The sequence below is a fragment of the Rhincodon typus genome, chromosome 7 (assembly GCF_021869965.1).
Source record: "Rhincodon typus isolate 14 chromosome 7, sRhiTyp1.1, whole genome shotgun sequence".
Classification (NCBI taxonomy): domain Eukaryota; kingdom Metazoa; phylum Chordata; class Chondrichthyes; order Orectolobiformes; family Rhincodontidae; genus Rhincodon; species Rhincodon typus.
The window spans coordinates 39,263,539-39,283,342 of NC_063338.1; the positions used below are offsets into that span (position 1 = coordinate 39,263,539).

At 40.0% G+C, this 19,804-nt stretch overlaps 1 protein-coding gene across 1 annotated transcript in view; it reads left to right on the top strand.

The window, feature by feature from the left end:
* cwc22 (CWC22 spliceosome associated protein homolog) overlaps window positions 1-19,804 on the top strand; it is an 83,543-nt gene that overhangs the window by 26,296 nt on the left and 37,443 nt on the right. Inside the window, exons 3-12 of the mRNA XM_048598772.1 lie at window positions 3,577-3,767; window positions 5,993-6,060; window positions 7,127-7,243; window positions 7,880-8,116; window positions 9,763-9,891; window positions 10,567-10,735; window positions 10,859-10,912; window positions 17,521-17,656; window positions 17,742-17,948; window positions 19,380-19,442. Coding sequence (XP_048454729.1) covers window positions 3,577-3,767; window positions 5,993-6,060; window positions 7,127-7,243; window positions 7,880-8,116; window positions 9,763-9,891; window positions 10,567-10,735; window positions 10,859-10,912; window positions 17,521-17,656; window positions 17,742-17,948; window positions 19,380-19,442 — 1,371 coding nt within the window. The remainder of the gene's footprint in view (window positions 1-3,576; window positions 3,768-5,992; window positions 6,061-7,126; window positions 7,244-7,879; window positions 8,117-9,762; window positions 9,892-10,566; window positions 10,736-10,858; window positions 10,913-17,520; window positions 17,657-17,741; window positions 17,949-19,379; window positions 19,443-19,804) is intronic.

Below are 19,804 nucleotides of genomic sequence, written 5' to 3' on the forward strand. Positions count from 1 at the left end.
TAAGGTTTCTTACGACATTTCTGTTTCCATTTCTGGGGATAGACTGGCCACTAATATCCATTACAAACCCACCGACTCCCACAGCTACCTGGACTGTACATCCTCACACCCCACTTCCTGTAAAGACTCCATCCCATTCTCTCAGTTCCTCTGTCGCATACGTTCAGATGAGGCCAACTTCGACAAGGGAGCCTCTGAAATGTCCACCTTCTTCCTCAACTGAGGATTCCCCAGCTCCGTTGTCGACAGGGTCCTCAACCAGGTCCGACCCATCTCCTGCACTTCTGCCCTCACCCCTTCTCTTCCCTCCCGCAACAGCGATAGGGATCCCCTTATCCTCATCTATCATCCCATCAGCATTCACATCCAGAAGATCATCAGACGCCATTTCCGCCACCTCCAGCAAGATAACACCACCAGACACATATTCCCCTCCCATCCCTTGTCCACCTTCCGCAGGGACCGTTCCCTCCGGGACACCCTGGTCCACACTTCCTTCACCCCAACACCTCCCCACCCTCCCATAGCCCTACGGCACCTTCCCCTGTAACCGGCGAAGGTGCAACACCTGCCCATTTACCTCCTCCCTCCCCAGTATCCAAGGGCCCAAACATACCTTCCAGGTGAAGCAACACTTCACCTGCACTTCCAAGAATCTAGTCTACTGCATTCGCTGCTCACAATGTGGTCTCCTCTACAATGGGGAAACGAAGTGTAGACTTGGCGACCGTTTCGCAGAACATCTACGTTCTGCTTGCAAAAAAGACCCTGAACTACCTGTTGCCTGCCACTTCAATGCACCACCCTGCTCCCTGACCAACATCTCTGTATCCAGCTTGCTGCAGTGTTCCAGTGAAGCCCAACGCAACCTGGAGGAACAACACCTCATTTTCCGCTTGGGGACCCTACAGCCTTCCGGACTCCATATTGAGTTCAATAATTTTAGGGCCTAAACTCTCCCATGTCCCAGCCCCCCACCCCACACACCAGGCCTTGTTACCACATAGCCTGCCACTACACACCCCCTGTTGTTAGTCACTAACAGTCCCCACTAACAACTATTCACCCTCCCAGCCTGATCGTTAGCAACTCCTTTGTCTGTCCAACTGTCTTTCTCTCTCTTTGGGCTCTATCCTATCGTTCACTCCCTACCCCACCCACCTCCCTATTTTCTGCATATAAACTGACGTTTTCCCAGCCACTATCAGTTCTGAGGAAGGGTCACCGGACCCAAAACGTTAACTCTGTTTTCTCCTCCACAGATGCTGCCAGACCTGCTGAGCTTTTCCAGCAGCTTTGTTTTTGTTCTATGATGTCAACTTTGTTGCAGCATGACTTGTCGATCTTGACCTTGAAGGAATGTGTTTATTACTTAAGTATTTAATCAATGTTGAATTCAAAAAACTTTTTTTTTCCTCTCAGCATGTTGATTATTAATCACATACTAATCACAAACTCAGTCTTGCCAGCATTTATCTCAGTTTGTGCTACACCAAACAAGGAAAGTAAATTGGTCTGTTTATAGAGACCTCTAGTTTTTGCGAGGTTGAGTGACAAGCAGACGTCTGGAGATGGCATGACATGAGTTAATCTAATCAAAATTAACATCATGTTGGCAACTGAATGTCTTAACATTTCAAGAAAGAGGACCCAGATTTTGCAGACAGCATAGCCATTGGAATGCGCCACATTGAGTGAGCACCTGCATAATCATGTAGGAATCCAGAAATTCCTGTCATTGGTTCTACACTTTGCGGTTGAGCAGTATTTCTGGCAATCAGTGAACATGATTTAAATTGACCAGAACCTCCCTTCCTACTTCCTGAGCCAGGATGCTTGGGTTCAAGTCCCACCTGCTCCAGCGGTGTGTATTAATATCCCTGAAAAGGTTAGTTCGAAAATATGTTGACCAAAACCTTCATGCTTATGCTTTTAGGCTTAATTTAAAAACCCTCGGAGAAAAAACATTTTTGTAGGAGAGGTAGACAGGATTTTAACTGTGTCCAAACTTCATATTGCCAGGAAACCCCTTCATTAGCCTGAAAAGCCAATTGTGTATTTGTGGAATGTCAATATTCTCCATAAATTCAAATTTTTATAAAGAATACAGGCAGTCCTTGGGTTGTGAACAGGTTGTGTTCGCAAGTTGATTTGTATGCAAGTTGGAACACGCTGCAGGACAATACAAAGACGGCATTTGTAAGGACAGAAAATATTTGCATGTCTGATCTTTAAAATTACACCGTGTATGAGATTGTAGTGAAAGTTCGGACATTCAGAAGCCAAACAGCCATAAATTGGGGGCCCCCTGTGCAGTTTTTCTGAGGTTATCTTCATTTTCATTTTCACTTCAATGCAATAACAATTTTCATTATCTGAAAATTTAAATTGACGGAAGGATATTAATGTGTGCCTAACTTACTGCTTTGCTGTGTTTGAATACCTGATGTGATTAGCTGCTTATCTGCTTGCTGACATCAACATTGCTGCATACCAAATTATCATCTTAAGTTGGTACGAGATTTAAACTACAAGTGGGACGGTAAAACCACTTCCGAGATCTTTAAGGTCAACAGTAAGCCTCCTTGCTTCACTGCTGATTGAAAATTCTAGGACATCATCTCCAAGCAATTTTGAACTGATGATTCATCTGCGATTTGGCAAATACTGAATTCACATCTTCAGTGGTTTTGGCATTTACATTTCTGAAATTTGAACTGGATGGTGGATATTTTATAATAAAACATTTAAAATAGTAATAGAGTACCCTAATACACACCATCTCTACAAGTTCACCAGTTCACACAAGTTTTAAAATAACTCTGGCAGTCCATGATTAGTTATTGAATGACTATGTGAATAATATATTGGTAAACCAATCATGGTGTTTAGATGCTTCATTGGTTGAATTTGAGATTTGAAAACAGGGGAGTTGAGATAGAGAAATGGATTAACACTTACACAAGATGGCTTCAAAGACCAGAAACCATGTGTCAAATACTCAGTTCAAAAAAAAATTCCGTATTTTTCAGTGTTGAAAACCAAGATTGTTGATTTGTGTCTCCATTTTTGTTTATTCCCCAACATAATATCACGTGCCCGTGTCTAATCATGGCTTATATTTTCTTCATTTATGGACTTGGCAAAATCTGTGTTCCTTCATTTGTAAATACCTCTTTTTTTCCTTAAAATATCATGTTTTCAATGCCCTTGGGATGGTCAGAACAAAACTCCAAATACCATTTTGGCATGAGAGGTTTCTTCCTTTCTAAGTGAAAATGTAATTGGATGAAGCATTATTTGTGTCCTCCACTGTCTCTCTGCTTGTAAAATGACAATGTACAATATGAACAGCATGAAATATTAGCTTCATCATGTAATTTGAACATAATTTGGTGGAAATGTGCATAAGTTGTAGCAAGTTCTGCAGCTAATTATGGGACCATGGGTTAATTGCTTTTAGTCACTTATTATTTCACATTTTGATTTTGTGGCCATTTTTAGCTTCTAATTCAGATTAATTAAAAGTGTGTTTTTAAAAAATGTGACCATAACTATTTTTGGAATTTTGACCAGGTGCAGAAATGGCTGAGAGCACGCTTAAGGATGATGGAGAGACCAATATTACCAGAGAAGACATGAGTAATTTGGAGACATGTGTTAATACAGAGGATGGGATGATTTCAGGTAGCTCAGACAGTGAAGAGAGTGCGGCTAGCAGTGGTACAGCTGTACAAAAAATGAAAAGCAGTGTGATACAGATACAGGTAAGATTGAGCAATCAGTCTGAATGCTTTCTGAGGCTGCTAGTCCCTGAAAAAAGTTGACTTTCTTAAAGAACTGCAAATGTATTCCTTAATGTTAGTATGACATTATCTTATTCCCTATTACTGAACGGACTAATTTAGATTAAAATTTCACAGCTTGTGAATCCCCAAGGGTACATTAATTACAACCAAGATAGAATTTTCAGGTGATCTTTGCTAAAATCTTGTGGTGCAGTTGTACTGTTCCTACCTCTGGGCCAGGCAGCCTGTGTTCAAGCCCCATCTGCTCCAGCGGTGTGAAATAACAATTCTGAATAGATCGAAACTATTTGTAGAAAAATTGTTAACAGTTCTTTATTCACGTGTTGTCCAAATCTGTCCCATGTTTTTCAGGAGTTTTACTTTTGAATCTTTTCAGTACATTTTCTGCTCCTGTGACAGTGCTAAGAAGGGCTTATTTAAGTCACAAATTATGTCCTTGTAAATGATGCTCCCTGACCCCTCTGCAACCTTCTATCCGTGGTCGACCCCATGATCCTCCTTCACCGTCTCTCCACTGTCATCCAATTGTGTGGATTTACTCTCACGTGGTTCCATAATTATTTATCACATTGTAACCTGAATAATGACTTACCTGTGCACTCCTGCACTCTGACATTTGTTATTCCTCAAGGGTGAATCATTGATGGTCTCCTATTTCTTTACCTGGATGATGTTACCCAAAGGCATGGGTAAGTTTGCACATGTATGCTAATGAAACCCAGCTCTATCTCACCATCACCTCTCTTACACTTCGACTGTTAGCAAATCATCAGACTGTTTATCACATGTTCAATTGTGTATGAGCAGAACTATCTTCCAATTGAATATTGAGAAGACTGAAATCTTTGTTTTGGATTCAGATTTCAAGCTCTTTTCCTTTGTTACCCAGTTCATCCCTCCTCCGGTATAATTCTGAAATGAATCCAACCTGTTTGTAATTAAAGTATTAAATTTGAACTTGCAAGTATCACTTCTTTCCACTTCCATAATGTCACCCAATTTTGCATGTGTTTCAGGTCATTGGCTACTGAAACCGTCGTTGAGTCTTATTTAAAATTCATGGATGCAAACATCAATGCCAGCATTTCTCTTTTGCCAATTATTTGATAAGAGAATGATGACCTTTGCCATGAGGTCTCGTAGTCTATCTGGAGTAGGAAAACTCATGGTATTGCTCAGAACAGATTCCAGGTTTTTGAGTGAGCAGCAATGAAGTCCAGCTTGTGTGTAGCATGGAGAGAAATCTGCAGATGATGGTGTTCTGTAGTGATCTGTTATTTCTTCATGCTGTTCAGTGTCAAAAATGGAATTACAATGCTCCGACAAGGCACCTTGTAACTTTTCTGCATTCAAGATACTGTAAAATGTATGTTTTTGCTGTATCCCAGCTCCAATATCAATGCTGGTTAAATCTGATGAGCATTCTGAGAGAGGTTAATATTTTTGCTGTTAGATACGGGGAAACTTAATGGCTCCACTTGGATCTTCAACACAGCAGTGTGGTGGAAATTAGATGTCAAAGCAGTAGAATAATTACGGTTGGGCACACGTAAGCTAGAACCTTCAGGTCTTGAACATGTACCTGAACCGAAGGGGCAGATACATAAGATCTTGATCTGAAGCTACAGCGAAAGGATGACACCTCCCACATCAGCGCACCCATGGTACTGTGCTGGAGTGTCAGTTTGTAACTAAGACTGAGCAATATTGTGACTTGAGTTCATATTTATGATAAGCTGACAGTGGTGAGTTCTTAATTTCAGCTGTATTGTTGCAAGGAACAGAAAGCTGGAATAAACACTAGCATAAAATGTGAGGCTTAAGATCGTGCAGTCGCGGACAGCAAAGCCTCAAAGCCTTTTTCTGTGGCCCAGTGCCACTTAATTCATAGATGTAATATTCTGTTTTCCCACCTCCCCATCATTATAGACTTGTCAATGAAAAATTACAGTTGCTACTTCTCTATCTAACTTTGATCTCTGCTCTCCTTAGAGCCTGTACATCTATTTTTTGTCTGAACACGCGCACAAGCATACACTTTGTTTTTGGATAAACAAGAAAATTATGTTAGTTATGTGAGTAGCAGGAAATTAGTATTTGTTGAAATAAGTTTTGAGAGAGGATAATTAAAATTTCTGTCTTTGTTAGATTGGGTATTTCATGTAATTTTTATTTTTTTTCAGTTTAACTCCAACCAGGAGAGACACGACAACCACAGTCCAAGTCAAAGGAGCTCTTCGCCTGAGTACAGGTAAAATTGGATTTCGTATATTATCCAGGATTACCTTCTTGCAGCAACAGTTCATTAAGCTGCAAATTTTCAAATTTCAATTCACAATCCATCTATAATTTTTCATTTTCCAACAGTTTAATGCTGGTGTTGGGTCCATGAAAATTTTGTTTTTGAGTATTAATTTATTTCTGCTATTGTGTGTTTCCCATTCATGTTGTATATAAAAAACCTTAAACTATTCAGCCTGATAGTTTGATGCCAGCATCACGATAATTTGATTTATTGATTAGGTTTAACAGCTACTCCCTTCCTTAAATTGATGCTATTACTTATGCTGAGTTTTCAGTGTACGATTGTATAATGGAACATGGTAAATGAGGCTTAACCCAATATTGAATGTTCACACAATTATATCACGTATCAATTCCTGGTGTTTCTCAGAATTTCCAGTTCTGAGCTATATTGGAAGTATGGAAGGTCATTGGAAGCATACTAATTTGACAGAAAAGTCAGGATTCATGACAGTTAATCAAAGCTAAGATTGAAGAAAAACATTTAGGATTTTAGTAGATTACGTCCACAAGCTGTTTCCATTTCACTCTTTCAGTGCGATTATTCTGACCTTGTGTTGTTACTCTTTGCATTAGTTATGGGATAGAAATGCACATGGCAAACACAAAAATCATACAGTTGAAGCATTGCCATACAAGCTGAAGAAAATGTTGTTCAAATTGAAACGTGTGTTAGTTTGACTGCACCCTGTGTATCGTCTTGTCCTCGTCAGAAGCATAGGAAACTTTTTAAAAACCTGTGGATGATCAAAAGAACATGCCAAGGAATTCATTTCTAGCCAGCAGACTGAGTCAGTGGAAGTATTGGATCAACTAGATTGTCAACTTTTTTTGTTGTTAAAAGCAACACAAGCCAAATCAGTTACTTAGTAACTGAAAAGAAAGATTCAGTATTCTCCTCCAAATTGAACCAAGAGGGCAAAAGTCTGAATATGAAGGCAATTATAGAAGTGATGCCAAAAAATTTTGCACATAAGTTATGATATTTACATTTTTATCTTTTATATTTCTAGACATAAAGGTACCAAAAAGTCACGGTCAAGATCACCAAGAGATTATCCTGACAGGACTGCCTGTGACAGAGGTCCATCTAGTAATGGCAGATATAATGAAAGAAACATGCAACCAAGGTATGCCATTCAGCTTTGAAATGTACTGTTGGCTAATAATATTAATACAGGGGAGGTGGTGGCATAAATCCCTGCCTCTCCCAGTGTAGATTAATTCTGTTCCTCAGAATTGTTTCCAATAGTTTCCCCAACACAGAGCTTAAACAGACTAGCCTGTAGTTTCATGGTTCTTCTCTTGCTCCCTCTGGGAATAATGGTACCACACCAACTATTCCCATGTCCTTTGACACCTCTCTTGTGGCCAGAGGAATTGAAAAGTATTGCCAGCTCCCCTGCTATTTCCTCCCTTGCCTCCGTCAATAGGCCTCGGATACATTTTATCTGGCCCTGGAGACTTATTACTCTCAAGCCTGTGAGACCGCTTAGAAACTCCTCTCTGTCTATGCTAATTTCGTGAAACTTATCACAGTTCTTCTCCCTGATTGTTATATCCATATCATTCCTGTAATTTGTGAAACTGACAAAGTCTTAATTTAGAACCCTCCCTCTGTCCTTTGGCTCAACATGCAAATTACCATTGAAGTCCTGAATGGGCCCTTCTTTTTCCTTTATGGACTTTTGAAGCAGTCTTGATAAACTTTGTGTAATTCTTACAAAGCTTCTAAGGACTTAAGCAAAACTAATTGTTTATTTCAGAGGTAGAGACAAAGAGAAAAAAGTGAGCCTAGATTCTGAATCCGATCACAGGAAGCGACCAAAATCACCAGCACCTATCACAAGAAATGAGGAAGAATCTGCCACTCAGAGCTCTTCTGAACCACCAACGAAAAAGAAAAAGGCAGAACTGGATCCGATATTAACAAGGACGGGTGGAGCGTACATTCCTCCTGCACGGTTGCGAATGATGCAAGATCAAATTGCTGACAAAAGCAGGTAAGCAGGAAAGTGAAAATATGTATATTCACTTGGCTGAAATTTAAAAACTGAATAATTTTGTTACTCTTGCAGACAATAGGCATGACTACATATGTGTTGTAGTTCTGTTTGACACTGTAAGCATCTGATGACAGACTTAGTACAGGACTCACTTGCATGATGCTGCTAGTATACATCATTAATCTTTTGCCCCACATTGCCTGACGTTTCTGTTTCTGCTGTCTAAGTGGATGAGCTGAAGTAGTAATTGGTGTGAACTAGAGATGGTTTTGTGCTGCTGCCACATACTGATTTGGAACAGGTTCAAGAAGTTTCTGCTTATTAGCTGTTCAGGATTGATTTTAAATTCTGATCCTAATAATACAGCAATCTTATTCCAGAATGCCAGTGTTTCAAGTCTTTGATAATCTGTAATTTATGTCTTTAACATATAGCAGTGCTTGGAAAGAAAGATATATCTGTTCTATGAATACAGATTATTTTGATTTGTTTTGTCACTTCTTTTGTGAAGAATAACATTTAACTTTTATGTCATTTTGAAGTTTAAAGAACAAACTTGACTCCTATCATTGGTGAGTCATTGCCAGGCAACCTGTAAGGGAAACAACTGAATAATGCTCATGCATCACTTTGGAAAATTGTCTTTATTTTTAATTCACTTGTGGGATGTGGATGTCGCTGGCTGGCCAGTATTTTATTGCCCACCCCTAGTTGCCCTTGAGAAGGTGATGAGCTGCTTCCCTGCCTACTTGGTTAGGGACAATACCTCTCACGGCCACATTGCAGTGTTCTGTATTTATCCTTGGAACTTGTTGAAAGCTGTTATTGACGGAGACTCGTTCTTAACTAAGCTGTCGAGCTCAAAATTATTGCTTGTGATCCACCCCATCTCTGCCAAATGGAGAGTTCTGTCCTATCCTGGTCTATCCTATTATGTCCACACTCATTTTCTCTACTTTGGAAAGCTTCGATGCTGAAAATACTGAAACACCTTATCTCTCTGTATGATGCATTTCTGAACAAAATGTGAGATCTTTTCCTCTTTCTTTACCATTTAATCTTTTCACCTGAAGTCATGTTTTTATATTGCTACTTTCTTAGTTTCTTTTCGCTCCATAATCTTTTAAATCTTTACCAGTGTCATGTTTTGAGGCCTTAGATCTGAAAATTGCTCGTACTGAATATACTCTATTCTTTTTATTTGCACTCCTATTCAAGCTATATTGTTTCGATCTCTCGATAGCCTGGTGGTATTATTACTGGACTATTAATCCAGAGACCCACGTAATGTCCTGGTTAAAATTCCACCGTAGCAGATCGTGGAATTTGAATTCAATCGAAAAAAGTCTAGGATTAAGAGTCTGCGGCTGACCATGATACTGTTGTCTATTATTGGAAAAACCCATCTGGTCCACTGATGTCCTTTAGGAAAAGAAATCTGCCATCCTTACCCAGTCTGGCCTACGTGTGACTGCAGACCCACAGCGAAGTGTTTGCTTTGCAACTGTCCTCTGGGCAATTAGGAATGGGCAATAAGTACTGGCCTGGCCAACAATGTTCACATCCCGTGAATGAACAAGAAAAATGCTTTGAGACGCTGCACTTCTTAATGTTGCCATGCTTATTGCTCTTTTTTGTTACAGTTTGGCATATCAGCGAATGAGCTGGGAAGCTCTAAAGAAGTCAATTAATGGTCTCATCAACAAAGTCAATGTCTCAAACATCGCTAATATTATACATGAACTTTTGCAAGAAAATATTGTTCGGGGAAGGTACGTATGTCTTGATGTTGTTGTCACCTATTTTGATCAGTCACTGATGCATTATGATGAGTGAGTATAGGTTTGAAGTTTTGGGTATTAGAAAAGTGTTACGTCATTTGGAAATGGTGCAAATTTGCCTAAAAATTCAAATGATAGTTGTTCATATTTGAAGCCAATCAAATGCTTTCATTGAAATTGTATAAATAAGCAGCAACAGAATTTCTGTCTTTGTTTTTGCACTGATTCTGATGGGATCAAAATTTCTGAAATATTAATGACATAAGCAGAGTACCACAGAAGCTGCAAGTACTTAGTACTCAGGCAGCATCTTTGGGGAAAGGAATATTTAGTATTTCCTATCGTCTGAAGATCTGACCCAAGCTGACTTTTCACCATTTTTTTGTATACATGAATAGTTACCAAATACATTAAATAAATGAATACATATTAATATACATGAATACAAAGAAATACATTAAATAGCTAAATATAGACTAACATGGAAGAAAGTTAAGGCAGGAATACTGATTTTGGTTGTACGACAGTTTGATGACAATTCTAAATCTACCATTTGGAAAAGAGGAGCTTCATGTTGTAGATATTTCCCTTTTATGTTCAAACGCTGTACCTTCAAGTCATTGTGTATTCACTCTGGATGTATATGCATGTGTTCTTTCCATACAGAGGATTGGTTTCTCGATTTATTATACAGGCACAGACAGCTTCTCCTATATTTACTCATGTTTATGCTGCTCTTGTGGCAATTATAAATTCAAAGTTCCCTCAAATTGGGGAGCTAATTCTCAAGAGATTGATCCTTAACTTTCGCAAAGGTTATCGCAGAAATGACAAGGTGAGCAAATGTTGCTACTGGTTTCGCGGTTTTAAAATAAAATTACTGTAATGAAAACTTAATAAACAAATTTGCTTGTTTTCAGTTAGTTTGCCAAAAATGACACTTGTTTCTTTTTCCCAGCAACTGTGCCTTTCAGCCTGCAAGTTTGTAGGTCATCTCGTTAATCAGAATGTGGTAAGTACAGTTTTGAATTTCTGCTTTTGCTAGTGCTTATTTAAAGATCGTTATCTGTTTAGTTCCATTTCTGTTCACACGGTTATCTACACACTGTTGCTTGATTATGTACACTTGCAAATATTCAGAAGAATTTTGGTGGCTTCGATAAGCACCCATCATTTTCCTCAATTCTTAAATCATCCAGAAGTAGTTATTTCTTTTATGTCAGAATGTGATAGAATTCTTATTTTTACATCTTCTGATAACTTAGTCCAAAAAACTGGTGAGATTTGGCACCTCTCTTCGAGATCAGCAAAAATAATACGGTTTTATTTAAATGGAATGATTTTGCTTTTAAAGTGTACACTTGCTGAAAATTTGCTGATTTTCTCAATTGGCAAATGCTGAGCCAGAAGTATGATCTTTCAGGTCACGATTAAATATTTGTTGTTCCGTTCAGATTCGAATTTCAAATATTAATTCCAATCCCAAACGGAACCTCCATTTGTTCATCTCTTTTTCTGTGGTTCTGTGTTCATCTTGTTAATAATACTACCTTAGATGTTTCTTAAAGCCTCAGCGATACCTTCCTTCTCTCAACGTTTTCTAATATTCATCTCATTGTCCTTTCATCCCTCACCCTACCTAAAGATCAGCAAAGTTGGAATGTTATTACCTGTGTTCCATTTTGTTAATCTTTTGTAGCTCACTTGGTCGTGATGCAATATGCATCCACATGCAACAAGATGTGTTCAACCTTGAGGCTTGGATAAATAAATAGGAAATAGATGCTGGATAATTGTCAGCTGTTGGCCAATTCACACATCCCCATCCCGTGCCTGACATTTATCCAAACCCAACCATCAATATCCAAGGTCTTTATCATTGACCAGAAACGTAACTCGACCAGCCACATAAATACTGCAGCTTCAAGAATAGGTGAGAGGCTGGTTAATGCGTGGTAAGTGACTTGACTTGCCCAGGGATAAGCCATGCATCAAATACTCTTCACTTTCCTAAAACGGTGCTGCACAAGAACAGTCAAAACGCTTGACACTATCCAGGAGAGTACAGTTGACTTCATTGATACCCGCCACATCTTAAATATAGAGATAGTAAGAACTGCAGGTGCTGGAGTCAGAGATAACACAGTGTGGAGCTGGAGGAACACAGCAGGTCAGGCAGCATCAGAGGAGCAGGAAAGTTGACGTTTTGGGTTGGGACCCTTCTTCAGAAAATTGACCCGAAACGTCAACTTTCCTGCTCCCCTGATGCTGCCTGGCCTGCTGTTTTCCTCCAGCTCCATATCTTAAACATACATTGCACGGTGTGCCAGTGGTGGAAGCAATGTGTACGATCTACTTGATGCTTTGCAGCAACTTGAAGCCTCTTTGCTAAGACCTTCCAAACCTATGACCTGTACAATCCACGAGGCCGAGTACAACAGCCATGTGGGAGCGCTACCACTTCCAAGTTCCCCTCCCAAGTCACACATCATTCTGACTTAGAAATAGTGTCATTCTTGAACTGTCAGAGTCACAGTTCTGAAACTTGGGTTTAAACTATTGTGATCAGTTGCAGTTTCAGGATGAGGACCACAATGATTCAACGGCTCAGCATCACATTCACAGATGCGATTAGGGGTGAATAATAAATATTGAAAATTTTCAATACTGCCCTTGTTCTTTGAAAGAAAAGTTCCAGCTCACATTTCACCTTGTAGTCTCAAATTGTCATTGAACCCTGGCCCAACAGCTTAATTTACACACATCCTGTGCCCCTGTTGTACTGATCAGAACTTGTCAATCTGTCTCTTGATCAAGCATATGACAGCTAATTGTTCCCTTGACACTGCTTCATGTTTAATTTCCCTATTGAGTAGTACCTTGGAGCTTTGATAATATTGCAGTGCAAGTGTAGGTTGTAAAGACTTGATCCCTGTTCATTATCTAACTTGTTGACATGTATTTGTTACAAATATGCAATAATTAGCAACTTGGTTTAAAGCTGTCGACTGAAAATGCCAAAAATGAATGTTTTAGACATTTGTTTCTCCTTTACCATCATGATCACTGCTTTTGTCTTTCGCTGAGTGTACTCTCAATCTGTTCCACTTGCCCCTCTCCATCTGTCCGCTTTTCAACGACTTTCAATTCCGAGGAAGAGCCATGCTGGACTCAGCGTTAACTTTGTTTTTCTGTCCACAGCTGCTGCAAGATCTGCTGAGTTTCTCCAATAGTTCCTGCTATTAGTTCACATGTCCAGTGTCTGCAGTCTTTGCTTTCACATCACATTTTGGCTGGAGACCTAATTTATACAGGCATTGCACGGGCAAACTTGCAGAAGTTAAGCACAGATGGATGTTTCCCATGTGCTGTGAAGTGACTGGCATGGGACATATGCATGTGTCACATGCATGCACATGAAAAGGTTCACAGAGCCAAGATCACTACCTCATAACAGGCTGGTATGGGCAAAGAGTAGTTATGCAGAGACTGCATCTTCCTTTCTACTTGTGTAACAACAAACATTAGGAAGAAAGCTGGCCATGTTAGGCACTTTTTAAAGGAATCTTGACGAGTTGCATCTTTTGTTCTGATTGTGCTTATGTAAAGTTGGAAGAAGCATGGTGAGTTTGTTGTGATTTGCTGCAGAAGTTGGGGGTTCATGGTGCATGCAGAAAAAGCAAAGGATTGCATTGCTTTACATAGGATTTATTTGCAGTGTTGCTTGCTCTGCAATATGAGAACAAGAAAACAAGGAGGTTGAGATGGTAGTGTCCAGAGAGGAGAAGGGGATGTCTCCATTGAAGGCCTTAGCCTGAGAAGCTCTCCGTGTGCACAGCTTTTATGACCAATAGTCTTCGAATTGTAGTTCATAAAGTTTTCTTTCACTAAGCAGGTAGTAATGTGCTTGTGTTACCACCTTTACAAAGATCAGTAACTTCAAATGAAGGTGAGAAAGACTGTACCAGTGACTCTGAAGATTTCTCCATGTTTTTTTGATCACAAGTGATTGCTTCTAGCTAAGGCCCTGCAATGTGCCACATTTCCCAGTAAACAGAAGTATTTGTGAGGTTGTAGAACAAGCATGGGAATACAACATGTTTGCCTTGGTTGAGAAAGACCAGAATGAAAGGATACTTCAGCTTGCCAGGATTGCAGCCATTGACTATACACACGTCTCTGTGTTCCCCATGTCAATGAGTAATCCAAAGACTATAAGTGGTGCGAAATTGGTATGCAACCACATCAAAAATTTATCTTGAATGTCCGCCATGCTGACTGCACCAGTGAAGCATTTTTCTTCCCAAAGTCTGCAATTTCCACTTTCTGTTGGCTTTGACAAGGCAAGAGAGCAATGTGGTTTGGCTTATGACTCCATCCGCCATCCCATGACGCAAGTTGACGGCAACTTCAAGAAACTTGGAGCCCAGTGCAACAAATAAAAACAATCCATTGATCTTGCAAAGCACAAAGTTTGGATATCTACAACCTACATCTGAGAGGGCCGCCTTGTTTGTCGCGTGTCACCTTTAAGTTGACTTCGTTACAACAGGGATTTCGGGAACATACTGCAGCTTCTCAAAAGTGAAAGCCAAACTTTTTTGTTTGAGGACCCAAGACAAGGAGAATATAGGAGTCTTTTATGTCTTTCTCATTTATCACTCATACTGGTGAATCCCCTTGTAGATGATGTGCCTAGCCTGTTGTTCCTACACAGTGCTTATCCACTGGTTGTGGCATGGCTAGTAGAAAATTGCTGACTTTTTTTGTGATCCGTTTGGGAGATATGAGCTTCAGTAGCAAGGTCAGCACTTATTGTACTTTTCCACTTCTTTGAAGAGAATTAGAAATGAGCCATCTTGCAATCCCTGTGGTGCAGGTACATCTATAGTGTGGTTAGGAAGGATATGGGCCCATTGCAATAAGAGTTCACGGTATGCTGAGACTGCTGAACAAGATGTGCTGATACTCGAATCGATATAAGCTGGCTGGCTGCCAGAAAACAAGATGCATGAATGGGTCTTGTTTAGATTGACAAGTGGGGTCCCACAGGGATCTGTGCTAGGCCCACAACCTTTTGCAATTAAGGACTGAGTTGCAGTGGTTGAAGGCATAGTGGCCAAACTTATGACAAAGATAGTCGGACAAAGATAGTAGCTTTTTCTGAAGAAGGGTCTAGGCCCGAAACGTCAGCCTTCCTGCTCCTCTGCTGCTTGGCCTGCTGTGTTCATCCAGCTCTACACCTTGTTATCTCTTATAAATGACCAAGATGGGTTAGAAGATGTTTGATGAAGATGACATAAGATACGGATAGTTGAAGTGAGTGGGCAAAAATATTATAGATCAACTATGCTGTCGGAAAATGAGTTTGTTCACTTTTGCAGGAAGAATGAAAAAGCGGAGAACTACTTAAATGGAGAAACACTGCACAATTTCAAGATGTAGAGCAATTTAGGTTTTCTTGTGCATGTGTCACAAAAGGTTAGTGTGTAGTTATAGCACATTATTAAGAGGGCTAATGAAATACAAGCCTTTATTATAAGAGGAATTAAACATAAAAGTGAGAATGTTATACAGGGCATTAGTGAGACCACATTTTGAATACCCTTGAGAAGTATTGACATTGCAGTCAAGCTTCGGATTACATTCGCTCAGTATTGCTTCAATCTGGCTTTCCTGGCTAAGGAGCAACAGCAATCACACTGATAGACAGACTGACACTGGAAGAATCATGAATGCTGTTGTCCTGAGAGAAATACGGCAGGCTTGTGCTCAAAGGTCCACAGCCACTCCCATGAGATGGTGTTTCAGTGATTCTGGAACACAGATTGTTGTGGGAGCCTGCATTGTCCATCATATGTGAAGATCCATACCTACAGTAATAGTTACCTGAGCCTGCATGCCACCTTCCAGAGAGCTCATGACCTCCCTTTCTATTGTTGTACTGAGATTCTGGGGAGATCTTCTTCTGTAATGCAATGAAAATTGAGACAGCAGACCACCCATTATTGTTCAGTCCAGCAGTGTTACCGTGGGCGTTCTCACCACTTCCATCATGTAAAAAAAGTGCTATGCGCTCTGTGTTACAATCTCTGCCATGGAGGTTATTTGGCAGGCCTGCTGATGTATCAAACAAGAGCAAGCATTGCCGTAGGAAATACTTCAACGAGGTCCTTGTCTGAGTCATCTGCAGCAGGAAAAGTATGAGCCTTCACTCATCCTTCAGTGATTATCACACAAGCTGACACATTCCCCTGTCTTAATGCAACCCACTCATTTCCAGTGACTCAGCAACTGCAGATTTCAGCTCAGATTGGCTTTGAATTTGGCACAATGCCAGAGCTAACAGTAAGGTCCTGACTTGGTATCATGTTGCGATGGCCTTGGCAACACTTCTGTTGTTCAAAGTTGGCACCCTTGTAAAAGGAAGGCTGTTTGGTGCATGTGGTTTCTGTGCAGTGCAGTTGGTTTCCCAAGAGCGTGCAAATTATGCTGCTTCAATTGGATAACTCTGATGGGCTGATTAATTTTGTCTTGTTCACTTTACCTTCAATGGGCATCAACATGACTCTTTATCGAGGGAACTCCGCAAGATTGAGGGTGGCACAGTGGATCTGTGGTAAACACTGCTGCAGCAGAGCCAGGGACCTGGGTTCAATTCCACCCTCTGGCAACTGATGTGTGGAGTTTGCAATTCTCAATGTGTCTGTGTGGATTTCCACCATGTGCACTGGTTTCCTCCCACAGTCCAAAGATGTGCAGGTTAGATGGACTGGCTACGCCAAATTGCCCATATCGTTCGTGGATGTCTCGGTTAGGTGAGTTAGCCATAGGGAATGTACGGTTACAGAGATAGCGTTGGGAGATGGGTCAGGGTGGCTTGCTCTTCGGAGGGTTGGTGTGGATTTGTTAGGCCAAATGGCCTGTTTCCACACTGCAGTGATTCTGTGAAATTATTGCAAGGGAGCCTACAATGTGCTCCCCTACGTCCTTTAACACATGCTGGAAACTATCAGGTCCTCTGGTTTTGACAATGGTTAAATTAATTTCCTCATTATTGATGTTTTTCTTGTGACAATTTTATTCAGTCCTTGTTGTCCATCCACAATTAATTGCCTCGGGACTTCTGGCAAACTATCCTCCTTTTGTACTGTAAATACTGAGGCAAATTAATTATTCAATCAGTCTTCCATTTTCCATTCCCTATTTTTCTCTCTCTTGAGAACGAAAAAAATCCTGGAGACAATTTTGCAGGACCTCCTTGTCCCCCTTTTTTTGTTTTGAAAAGTGGTGTAGGATATTTTTAAAACTAGCTTGTACTTTTGGAACAGGCAAACAGATTTCTTTCCAATATTTCATTTGAAGGGCAGCAGACTGAACTCTCATTACTGCAGATTCTACATTTGAGTCCATGCTGTTTTGACCTCAGGGGACCAGGGATGTAAGTTGACACTCCAGATAATGATACAACATAAAAGACATGGAATTTCAAAGGGGTGGGGGGCAAGTGAGGGTATTTATGTTCAAGAGTCCATGAGAGAAATTAATTGTCACTTCATAAAATAAAAGTTAAATTTAAAAATAACAAACCATAAAAATACTTCCTTTCTTCTGAATTAGGCCCATGAAGTGCTGTCGTTGGAAATGCTTACATTGCTGCTTGAGCGGCCCACTGATGATAGTGTTGAAGTGTCAATTGCTTTTCTGAAGGAGTGTGGAATGAAGTTAACAGAGGTTTCTCCTCGAGGCATTAATGGTAATTATGTGGTTGAACTGATGTAGCATTTTAGTATAACTAACTCAAATTCTACTTGTTGCTCAACTTGTGATTCTTTTTGCAGCTATATTTGAACGTCTTCGTAATATCCTTCATGAATCTCAGATAGATAAACGTGTCCAATATATGATTGAAGTCATGTTTGCAATTCGGAAGGATGGGTTTAAGGATCACCCCATTATCCCTGAAGGCCTTGATCTAGTTGAGGAAGAGGATCAATTTACCCATATGCTTCCTTTAGAAGATGAATACAATCCTGAAGATGCGCTAAGTATGTTTTTGTCCAAAAAGTATTCCAGAATTTGTCAATACTGGAAACAAATATATTGTATACGTGGAAGGTTTTTCTTGGTGCTTGATTTTCTCCTGTTTAGTTTTGTGCAATGGAAATAAGACATGTAGAAAAAGTTGTTGGAGCAGTCTGGTGGCTACGTTAGAGTGTGATATTAATGGCTTCGTGTGAATTTACTCAAAAACTACCAGAAGTACTCATGTGCCACATCTTCTGATGGAAGTCATGATGAATGTTCAGATGTTGGCTACCATTGTATGTCAGAACTCAGAGGAAGCCTTAGCCATGTCTGTGCCCATATTTAACTAGCAATTTTGAATTTCTGATTGACACAGTTAAATTGCCTGAACCTCCCTGGATCCCTTGGATGTTGATGATGTGATTGTAGACTTGGGCTAGATACCCTGAACTCTGCCATAAATTTGTTGTAGAAAACTCGAGCTGTTAGTCACCTGCACTTCGCCAACAGCACCCCACTAAATCCAGCTGTGCCCATTTTACAATCCATTTAGGAGGCAAAACGAAAAAACAGTGCACTTGATGACTGAATGCACTATACTATTCGTTAAATTTAAAGCACTTTTTTGCTTCTTGTCAGGGTTTTTTCATGTTTGCACATGTTAATGATTATAGAAGCAGTTAAAATGTTTAATCAGATTATTCAGATAGTTGAGGGAAAAAAATTTTGAACCGCATCATAATAGAGCAAACCTCCTGAATCTTAAGGGTACATTTCTTGAGCTGCTGACGTCAAAGGGACCATGGCCATGGCACTTGTGTGCTTCACCATAAGCCCTCATACCTGTCTTTGATAACGGATGTATTCTTTACCTAGAACAGCCAACCCTTAATGTTTTGAGTTTGGGGTGACATGGTGTCTCAGTGGTTAGCACTGCTGCCTCACAGCGCCAGGGACCCGGGTTTGATTCCAGTGTGAGGTGACTGTCTGTGGAGTTTGCACGTGCTCCCGTGTCTGTATGGATTTTCTCTGGGTGCTCCAGTTTGCTCCCACAGTCCCAAAGATGTGCAGGTTAGAGGGAGTGGCCATGGTAGATTGCCAATAGTGTCCAAGGATGTGCAGGTGAGGTGGGTTAGTCATGGGAAATGCAAGTTTCCAGGGGTGGGTCTGAGTGGATGCTCTTTTGGGTGTTGGTGTGGATTCAATGAGCTGAATGGCCTGCCTCCACACTATGGATTCTGAGTTCAAAAAAATCAGGCCGCAGTTTCAATTGTGGTTGGCAGCAAATGTCACAGTCTAAAGTGACCAAAGGAATTGGGCAGTTAGTTAACAAACTTGTCATTTTCATTGTTAGATAATTAAGTCTTTAATTAATTAAGCGTTGTAATAACTACTTCACTTATGCGTACTTCAAAAACTGAATTTCACTTTGAAAACTGTTTCAAATGTAGATGTCTTCAAGATGGATTCGGACTTCCTTGATAATGAACAGAAGTATAAAGAACTAAAAAAAGGTGAGTTTTGTAATTCACGATTTAATGAAAGACTAAAAACTAACTTAAAAAATAAAAGCTACTGTTTATTGACTTTGAATAGGGCTATATGTAAAGAACAAAGATGTCAATTTTTATCCAGCCATTTCTGCAATAGTTGCTAGATACGAGATCATTTGAGATTTGGTTTCAAGATTTCAGATTTACTCTATTTTTGACATGCCATATACTTATTTGCTACTTGAATATTGATCATCAGTTCTTTGAATATTATTTCTGTAAATATTAAACATAGGCAGTGCAGGATAATGATACATTACTTTTCGAAAGTAGAAAAAATATGATATGCATTGCAGGTTAGCATTAAAAACTGTATGGTTGTT